Source organism: Pseudophryne corroboree, chromosome 8 (assembly GCF_028390025.1).
Source record: "Pseudophryne corroboree isolate aPseCor3 chromosome 8, aPseCor3.hap2, whole genome shotgun sequence".
NCBI lineage: Eukaryota > Metazoa > Chordata > Amphibia > Anura > Myobatrachidae > Pseudophryne > Pseudophryne corroboree.
The window spans coordinates 7,504,256-7,514,452 of record NC_086451.1 but is presented as its reverse complement, the minus strand read 5'-3'; the positions used below and the strand labels follow the sequence as shown (position 1 = coordinate 7,514,452).

The 10,197-nt window shown below is 59.5% G+C and overlaps 1 protein-coding gene across 1 annotated transcript in view; it reads left to right on the top strand.

The window, feature by feature from the left end:
* The first annotated feature begins 2,534 nt into the window (after nt 1–2,534).
* The window catches only part of UBAC1 (UBA domain containing 1), a 43,968-nt gene continuing 36,305 nt past the window's right edge, over nt 2,535–10,197 (top strand). Inside the window, exon 1 of the mRNA XM_063935858.1 lies at nt 2,535–2,792. Coding sequence (XP_063791928.1) covers nt 2,655–2,792 — 138 coding nt within the window. The 5' untranslated portion in view covers nt 2,535–2,654. The remainder of the gene's footprint in view (nt 2,793–10,197) is intronic.

Below are 10,197 nucleotides of genomic sequence, written 5' to 3'. Positions count from 1 at the left end.
GACGCTTGAGCGTCTCGCCTACGGCTGAGCGATCGTTACGCAACTAGCGTACCCTTACGGTACTTCTTAAGTAAACAGCGTACAGTGTTCTTAGACCTCATAAAGGGTTGTTTATACGACAAAGGAATTTAGCATTGTCAGTATATATGGGGATATAATGCTGGCTGTGTGAGCACTGTATATAGATGACAGGACAGTATATGGGTGATATAATGCTGACTGAGCACTGTATATAGATGACAGGACAGTATATGGGGATATAATGCTGCCTGTGTGAGCACTGTATATAGGTGACAGGACAATAAATGGGTGATATACTGCTGGCTGTGTGAGCACTGTATATAGATGACAGGACAGTATATGGGGATATAATGCTGCCTGTGTGAGCACAGTATATAGGTGACAGGACAGTATATGGGGATATAATGCTGGCTGTGTGAGCACTGTATATAGATGACAGGACAGTATATGGGGATATAATGCTGCCTCTGTGAGCACTGTATATAGGTGACAGGACAGTATATATGTGATATAAGGCTGGCTGTGTGAGCACTGTATATAGGTGACAGGACAGTATATGGGGATATAATGCTGCCTGTTTGAGCACTGTATATAGGTGACAGGACAGTATATGGGGATAAAATGCTGGCAGTGTGAGCACTGTATATAGGTGACAGGACAGTATATGGGGATATAATGATGGCAGTGTGAGCACTGTATATAGGTGACAGGACAGTATATGGGGATATAATGCTGCCAGTGTGAGCACTGTATATAGGTGACAGGACAGTATATGGGGGATATAATGCTGCCTCTGTCAGCACTGTATATAGGTGACAGGACAGTATATGCGGATATAATGCTGGCTGTGTGAGCACTGTATATAGATGACAGGACAGTATGTGGGGGATATAATGCTGGCTGTGTGAGCACTGTATATAGATGACAGGACAGTATATATGGGGATATAATGCTGGCTGTGTGAGCACTGTATATAGATGACAGGACAGTATATGGGTGATATAATGCTGCCTCTGTCAGCACTGTATATAGGTGACAGGACAGTATATGGGGATATAATGCTGGCTGTGTGAGCACTGTATATAGGTGACAGGACAGTATATGGGGATATAATGTTGGCTGTGTGAGCACTGTATATAGGTGACAGGACTATATATGGGGGATGTAATGCTGCCTGTGTGAGCACTGTATATAGGTGACAGGACAGTATGTGGGGGATATAATGCTGCCTGTGTGAGCACTGTATATCGATGACAGGACAGTATATGCTGATATAATGCTGCCTGTGTGAGCACTGTATATAGGTGACAGGACAGTATGTGGGGGATATAATGCTGCCTGTGTGAGCACTGTATATAGGTGACAGGACAGTATATGGGGATATAATGCTGGCTGTGTGAGCACTGTATATAGGTGACAGGACAGTATATGTGGATATAATGCTGCCTGTGTGAGCACTGCATATAGATGACAGGACAGTATATGGATATATAATGCTGGCTGTGTGAGCACTGTATATAGGTGACAGGACAGTATATGTGGATATAATGCTGGCTGTGTGAGCACTGTATATAGGTGACAGGACTATGGCCCTCATTCCGAGTTGTTCGCTCGGTATTTTTCATCGCATCGCAGTGAAAATCCGCCTAGTACGCATGCGCAATGTTCGCACTGCGACTGCGCCAAGTAACTTTACTATGAAGAAAGTATTTTTACTCACGGCTTTTTCTTCGCTCCGGCGATCGTAATGTGATTGACAGGAAATGGGTGTTACTGGGCGGAAACACGGCGTTTCAGGGGCGTGTGGCTGAAAACGCTACCGTTTCCGGGAAAAACGCAGGAGTGGCCGGAGAAACGGTGGGAGTGCCTGGGCGAACGCTGGGTGTGTTTGTGACGTCAACCAGGAACGACAAGCACTGAAATGATCGCACAGGCAGAGTAAGTCTGGAGCTACTCTGAAACTGCTAAGTAGTTAGTAATCGCATTATTGCGAATACATCGGTCGCAATTTTAAGAAGCTAAGATTCACTCCCAGTAGGCGGCGGCTTAGCGTGTGTAACTCTGCTAAATTCGCCTTGCGACCGATCAACTCGGAATGAGGGCCTATATATGGGGGATATAATGCTGCCTGTGTGAGCACTGTATATAGATGACAGGACAGTATATGGAGATATAATGCTGGCTGTGTGAGCACTGTATATAGGTGACAGGACAGTATGTGGGGGATATAATGCTGGCTGTGAGAGCACTGTATATAGATGACAGGACAGTATATGGGGATATAATGCTGGCTGTGTGAGCACTGTATATAGGTGACAGGACAGTATATGGGGATATAATGCTGGCTGTGTGAGCACTGTATATAGATGACAGGACAGTGTATAGAAGCTTTGGGCGGGGCCATGTAAATGAGAAGGTACGATACGGGGCGGGGACATGTAAATGACACTGCGCTTCCCGCGCCTGCCCCCTGCCGGTGAGCTGTGTGAGCGCAGCGGATAGGAAACTACAAGTCCCAGCATGCCTCGGCGTCACTTCCGGTGAGTGGGGAGTGCGGGATCGGAATCCTGTCACCGGGCTGCGGGCGAGTTTCCTGCCTGTCTGTGGGCCGCGGCTGCGGGGGGCGATGCTCCATGTTCGTGCAGGAGGAGAAGATCTTCGCGGGGCGGGTGCTCCGGCTCCATGTGTGCACCATGGCCGGCGCCGAGTGGCTGGAGGAGGTGACGGAGGACATGACCCTGGAGAGGCTGAAGGAGAGGTGCCTGAGACATGTAAGACCCTGGGGGGACCCCACCTCAGAGACTGTGCTGTGTCCTATAGGGGAGGGGGTCCCACCTCAGAGGCTGTGCTGTGTCCTATAGGGGAGGGGGACCCACCTCAGAGACTGCTGTGTCCTATAGGGGAGGGGACCTCAGAGGCTGTGCTGTGTCCTATAGGGGAGGGGGACCTCAGAGACTGCTGTGTCCTATAGGGGAGGGGGACCCCACCTCAGAGACTGTGCTGTGTCCTATAGGGGAGGAGACCCCCACCTCAGAGACTGCTGTGTCCTATAGGGGAGGGGACCTCAGAGGCTGTGCTGTGTCCTATAGGGGAGGGGGACCCCACCTTAGAGACTGTGCTGTGTCCTATAGGGGAGGAGACCCCACCTCAGAGACTGCTGTGTCCTATAGGGGAGGGGACCTCAGAGGCTGTGCTGTGTCCTATAGGGGAGGGGGACCTCAGAGACTGCTGTGTCCTATAGGGGAGGGGGACCCCACCTCAGAGGCTGTGTCCTATAGGGGAGTGGACCACAGAGACTGCTGTGTCCTATAGGGGAGGGGGGACCTCAGAGGCTGTGCTGTGTCCTATAGGGGAGGGGGACCTCAGAGACTGCTGTGTCCTATAGGGGAGGGGGACCTCAGAGGCTGTGCTGTGTCCTATAGGGGAGGGGGACCTCAGAGGCTGTGCTGTGTCCTATAGGGGAGGGGGACCTCAGAGGCTGTGCTGTGTCCTATAGGGGAGGGGGACCTCAGAGGCTGTGCTGTGTCCTATAGGGGAGGGGGACCTCAGAGGCTGTGCTGTGTCCTATAGGGGAGGGGGACCTCAGAGACTGTGCTGTGTCCTATAGGGGAGGGGGACCTCAGAGGCTGTGCTGTGTCCTATAGGGGAGGGGGACCTCAGAGACTGGGCTGTGTCCTATAGGGGAGGGGGACCTCAGAGGCTGTGCTGTGTCCAATAGGGGAGGGGGACCTCAGAGACTGTGCTGTGTCCTATAGGGGAGGGGGACCTCAGAGGCTGTGCTGTGTCCTATAGGGGAGGGGGACCTCAGAGGCTGTGCTGTGTCCTATAGGGGAGGGGGACCTCAGAGACTGTGCTGTGTCCTATAGGGGAGGGGGACCTCAGAGGCTGTGCTGTGTCCTATAGGGGAGGGGGACCTCAGAGACTGCTGTGTCCTATAGGGGAGGGGGACCCCACCTCAGAGACTGTGCTGTGTCCTATAGGGGAGGAGACCCCCACCTCAGAGACTGCTGTGTCCTATAGGGGAGGGGACCTCAGAGGCTGTGCTGTGTCCTATAGGGGAGGGGGACCCCACCTTAGAGACTGTGCTGTGTCCTATAGGGGAGGAGACCCCACCTCAGAGACTGCTGTGTCCTATAGGGGAGGGGACCTCAGAGGCTGTGCTGTGTCCTATAGGGGAGGGGGACCTCAGAGACTGCTGTGTCCTATAGGGGAGGGGGACCCCACCTCAGAGGCTGTGTCCTATAGGGGAGTGGACCACAGAGACTGCTGTGTCCTATAGGGGAGGGGGACCTCAGAGGCTGTGCTGTGTCCTATAGGGGAGGGGGACCTCAGAGACTGCTGTGTCCTATAGGGGAGGGGGACCTCAGAGGCTGTGCTGTGTCCTATAGGGGAGGGGGACCTCAGAGGCTGTGCTGTGTCCTATAGGGGAGGGGGACCTCAGAGGCTGTGCTGTGTCCTATAGGGGAGGGGGACCTCAGAGGCTGTGCTGTGTCCTATAGGGGAGGGGGACCTCAGAGACTGTGCTGTGTCCTATAGGGGAGGGGGACCTCAGAGACTGTGCTGTGTCCTATAGGGGAGGGGGACCTCAGGGGCTGTGCTGTGTCCTATAGGGGAGGGGGACCTCAGAGGCTGTGCTGTGTCCTATAGGGGAGGGGGACCTCAGAGGCTGTGCTGTGTCCAATAGGGGAGGGGGACCTCAGAGGCTGTGCTGTGTCCTATAGGGGAGGGGGACCTCAGAGGCTGTGCTGTGTCCTATAGGGGAGGGGGACCTCAGAGGCTGTGCTGTGTCCTATAGGGGAGGGGGACCTCAGAGGCTGTGCTGTGTCCTATAGGGGAGGGGGGCCTCAGAGGCTGTGCTGTGTCCTATAGGGGAGGGGGGCCTCAGAGGCTGTGCTGTGTCCTATAGGGGAGGGGACCTCACCTCAGAGGCTGTGCTGTGTCCTATAAGGGCGGGGGACCTCAGAGGCTGTGCTGTGTCCTATAGGGGAGGGGGGGGGGCTCAGAGGCTGTGCTGTGTCCTATAGGGGAAGGGGACCCCACCTCAGAGGCTGTGCTGTGTCCTATAGGGGAGGGGGGGGGGGCTCAGAGGCTGTGCTGTGTCCTATAGGGGGGGGGGGACCCCGCCTCAGAGGCTGTGCTGTGCCCTATAAGGGGAGGGGGCCTCAGAGGCTGTACTCTGTCCTATAGGGGAGGGGGACCTCAGAGGCTTGTACTGTGTCCTATTGGGGAGGGGGACCCCCACCTCAGAGGCTGTGCTGTGTCCTATAGGGGAGGGGGACCTCAGAGGCTGTGCTGTGTCCTATAGGGGAGGGGGACCCCCACCTCAGAGGCTGTACTGTGTCCTATAGGGGAGGGGGGGCGCCTCAGGGGCTGTGCTGTGTCCTATAGGGGAAGGGGACCCCACCTCAGAGGCTGTGCTGTGTCCTACAGGGGAGGGGGGCCTCAGAGGCTGTGCTGTGTCTTATAAGGGGAGGGGGACCTCAGAGGCTGTGCTGTGTCCTATAAGGGGAGGGGGACCTCAAAGGCTGTGCTGTGTCCTATAAGGGGAGGGGGACCTCACAGGCTGTGGCTGTGTCCTATAAGGGGAGGGGGACCTCAGAGGCTGTGCTGTGTCCTATAAGGGGAGGGGGACCTCAGAGGCTGTGCTGTGTCCTATAAGGGGAGGGGGACCTCAGAGGCTGTGCTGTGTCCTATAAGGGGAGGGGGACCTCAGAGGCTGTGCTGTGTCCTATAAGGGGAGGGGGACCTCAGAGGCTGTGCTGTGTCCTATAAGGGGAGGGGGGCCTCAGAGGCTGTGCTGTGTCCTATAGGGGAGGGGGCCTCAGAGGCTGTGCTGTGTCCTATAGGGGAGGGGACCTCACCTCAGAGGCTGTGCTGTGTCCTATAAGGGGCGGGGGACCTCAGAGGCTGTGCTGTGTCCTATAAGGGGAGGGGGACCTCAGAGGCTGTGCTGTGTCCTATAGGGGAGGGGGACCTCAGAGGCTGTGCTGTGTCCTATAAGGGGAGGGGGGACCTCAGAGGCTGTGCTGTGTCCTATAAGGGGAGGGGGACCTCAGAGGCTGTGCTGTGTCCTATAGGGGAGGGGGACCTCAGAGGCTGTGCTCTATAGGGGAGGGGGACCCCAGAGGCTGTGCTGTGTCCTATAGGGGAGGGGGGCCTCAGAGGCTGTGCTGTGTCATATAGGGGAGGGGACCTCACCTCAGAGGCTGTGCTGTGTCATATAGGGGAGGGGACCTCACCTCAGAGGCTGTGCTGTGTCCTATAAGGGGAGGGGGACCTCAGAGGCTGTGCTGTGTCCTATAGGGGAGGGGGACCTCAGAGGCTGTGCTGTGTCCTATAAAGGGAGGGGGACCTCAGAGGCTGTGCTGTGTCCTATAGGGGAGGGGGGCCTCAGAGGCTGTGCTGTGTCCTATAGGGGAGGGGGGCCTCAGAGACTGTGCTGTGTCATATAGGGGAGGGGGGGCCTCAGAGGCTGTGCTGTGTCTTATAAGGGGAGGGGGACCTCAGAGGCTGTGCTGTGTCCTATAAGGGGAGGGGGACCTCAGAGGCTGTGCTGTGTCCTATAAGGGGAGGGGGACCTCAGAGGCTGTGCTGTGTCCTATAAGGGGAGGGGGACCTCAGAGGCTGTGCTGTGTCCTATAGGGGAGGGGGACCTCAGAGGCTGTGCTGTGTCCTATAGGGGAGGGGGGCCTCAGAGACTGTGATGTGTCATATAGGGGAGGGGGGGCCTCAGAGGCTGTGCTGTGTCCTATAAGGGGAGGGGGACCTCAGAGGCTGTGCTGTGTCCTATAAGGGGAGGGAACCTCAGAGGCTGTGCTGTGTCCTATAAGGGGAGGGGGACCTCAGAGGCTGTGCTGTGTCCTATAGGGGAGGGGGACCTCAGAGGCTGTGCTGTGTCCTATAAGGGGAGGGGGACCTCAGAGGCTGTGCTGTGTCCTATAGGGGAGGGGGACCTCAGAGGCTGTGCTGTGTCCTATAGGGGAGGGGGACCCCAGAGGCTGTGCTGTGTCCTATAAGGGGAGGGGGACCTCAGAGGCTGTGCTGTGTCCTATAGGGGAGGGGGGCCTCAGAGGCTGTGCTGTGTCCTATAGGGGAGGGGGGCCTCGGAGACTGTGCTGTGTCATATAGGGGAGGGGGGGGCCTCGGAGGCTGTGCTGTGTCCTATAAGGGGAGGGGGACCTCAGAGGCTGTGCTGTGTCCTATAAGGGGAGGGGGACCTCAGAGGCTGTGCTGTGTCCTATAGGGGAGGGGGACCTCAGAGGCTGTGCTGTGTCCTATAAGGGGAGGGGGACCTCAGAGGCTGTGCTGTGTCCTATAGGGGAGGGGGACCTCAGAGGCTGTGCTGTGTCCTATAGGGGAGGGGGACCTCAGAGGCTGTGCTGTGTCCTATAGGGGAGGGGGACCCCAGAGGCTGTGCTGTGTCCTATAGGGGAGGGGGGCCTCAGAGGCTGTGCTGTGTCATATAGGGGAGGGGACCTCACCTCAGAGGCTGTGCTGTGTCATATAGGGGAGGGGACCTCACCTCAGAGGCTGTGCTGTGTCCTATAAGGGGAGGGGGACCTCAGAGGCTGTGCTGTGTCCTATAAGGGGAGGGGGACCTCAGAGGCTGTGCTGTGTCCTATAGGGGAGGGGGGCCTCAGAGACTGTGATGTGTCATATAGGGGAGGGGGGGCCTCAGAGGCTGTGCTGTGTCCTATAAGGGGAGGGGGACCTCAGAGGCTGTGCTGTGTCCTATAAGGGGAGGGGGACCTCAGAGGCTGTGCTGTGTCCTATAAGAAGAGGGGGACCTCAGAGGCTGTGCTGTGTCCTATAGGGGCGGGGGACCTCAGAGGCTGTGCTGTGTCCTATAGGGGAGGGGGACCTCAGAGGCTGTGCTGTGTCCTATAGGGGAGGGGGGCCTCAGAGACTGTGATGTGTCATATAGGGGAGGGGGGGCCTCAGAGGCTGTGCTGTGTCCTATAAGGGGAGGGGGACCTCAGAGACTGTGCTGTGTCCTATATCCTATACAGACAATGAGTGACTTTTCCTCTGCCAGTCGCTGTGGGGGGTGTCTCTGTCGCCTGCTGGCTGTGGGGGGTGTCTCTGTCGCCTGCTGACTGTGGGGGGGTGTCTCTGTCGCCTGCTGGCTGTGGGGGGTGTCTCTGTCGCCTGCTGACTGTGGGGGGTGTCTCTGTCGCCTGCTGGCTGTGGGGGGGTGTCTCTGTCGCCTGCTGGCTGTGGGGGGGTGTCTCTGTCGCCTGCTGGCTGTGGGGGGGTGTCTCTGTCGCCTGCTGGCTGTGGGGGGGGTGTCTCTGTCGCCTGCTGGCTGTGGGGGGGTGTCTCTGTCGCCTGCTGGCTGTGGGGGGGTGTCTCTGTCGCCTGCTGGCTGTGGGGGGGGGTGTCTGTCGCCTGCTGGCTATGAGGGGGGGGGGGGGTCTGTCGCCTGCTGGCTGTGGGGGGTGTCTCTGTCGCCTGCTGGCTGTGGGGGGGGGTCTCTGTCGCCTGCTGGCTGTGGGGGGGGGTCTCTGTCGCCTGCTGGCTGTGGGGGGTGTCTGTCGCCTGCTGGCTGTGGGGGGTGTCTCTGTCGGCTGCTGGCTGTGGGGGGTGTCTCTGTCGCCTGCTGGCTGTGGGGGGTGTCTCTGTCGCCTGCTGGCTGTGGGGGGTGTCTCTGTCGCCTGCTGGCTGTGGGGGGTGTCTCTGTCGCCTGCTGGCTGTGGGGGGTGTCTCTGTCGCCTGCTGGCTGTGGGGGGGGGGTCTCTGTCGCCTGCTGGCTGTGGGGGGTGTCTCTGTCGCCTGCTGGCTGTGGGGGGTGTCTCTGTCGCCTGCTGGCTGTGGGGGGGGGGGGGGGGGGGGTCTCTGTCGCCTGCTGGCTGGGGGGGGGGGGGGGTCTCTGTCGCCTGCTGGCTGTGGGGGGGGGGGGGGTCTCTGTCGCCTGCTGGCTGTGGGGGGGGGGGGGTCTCTGTCGCCTGCTGGCTGTGGGGGGTGTCTCTGTCGCCTGCTGGCTGTGGGGGGGGGGGTCTCTGTCGCCTGCTGGCTGTGGGGGGTGTGTCTGTCGCCTGCTGGCTGTGGGGGGTGTCTCTGTCGCCTGCTGACTGTGGGGGGTGTCTCTGTCGCCTGCTGACTGTGGGGGGTGTCTCTGTCGCCTGCTGGCTGTGGGGGGTGTCTCTGTCGCCTGCTGGCTGTGGGGGGTGTCTCTGTCGCCTGCTGGCTGTGGGGGGTGTCTGTCGCCTGCTGGCTGTGGGGGGGTGTCTCTGTCGCCTGCTGGCTGTGGGGGGGGGTCTCTGTCGCCTGCTGGCTGTGGGGGGTGTCTCTGTCGCCTGCTGGCTGTGGGGGGGTGTCTCTGTCGCCTGCTGGCTGTGGGGGGGTGTCTCTGTCGCCTGCTGGCTGTGGGGGGGGGTCTCTGTCGCCTGCTGGCTGTGGGGGGGTGTGTCTGTCGCCTGCTGGCTGTGGGGGGTGTGTCTGTCGCCTGCTGGCTGTGGGGGGTGTGTCTGTCGCCTGCTGGCTGTGGGGGGTGTCTGTCGCCTGCTGGCTGTGGGGGGTGTCTCTGTCGCCTGCTGACTGTGGGGGGTGTCTCTGTCGCCTGCTGACTGTGGGGGGTGTCTCTGTCGCCTGCTGGCTGTGGGGGGGTGTCTGTCGCCTGCTGGCTGTGGGGGGTGTCTCTGTCGCCTGCTGGCTGTGGGGGGTGTCTGTCGCCTGCTGGCTGTGGGGGGTGTCTCTGTCGCCTGCTGGCTGTGGGGGGTGTCTCTGTCGCCTGCTGGCTGTGGGGGGTGTCTGTCGCCTGCTGGCTGTGGGGGGTGTCTCTGTCGCCTGCTGGCTGTGGGGGGTGTCTCTGTCGCCTGCTGGCTGTGGGGGGTGTCTCTGTCGCCTGCTGGCTGTGGGGGGTGTCTCTGTCGCCTGCTGGCTGTGGGGGGTGTCTCTGTCGCCTGCTGGCTGTGGGGGGTGTCTCTGTCGCCTGCTGGCTGTGGGGGGTGTCTCTGTCGCCTGCTGGCTGTGGGGGGTGTCTCTGTCGCCTGCTGGCTGTGGGGGGTGTCTCTGTCGCCTGCTGGCTGTGGGGGGTGTCTCTGTCGCCTGCTGGCTGTGGGGGGTGTCTCTGTCGCCTGCTGGCTGTGGGGGGTGTCTCTGTCGCCTGCTGGCTGTGGGGGGTGTCTCTGTCGCCTGCTGGCTGTGGGGGGTGTCTCTGTCGCCTGCTGGCTGTGG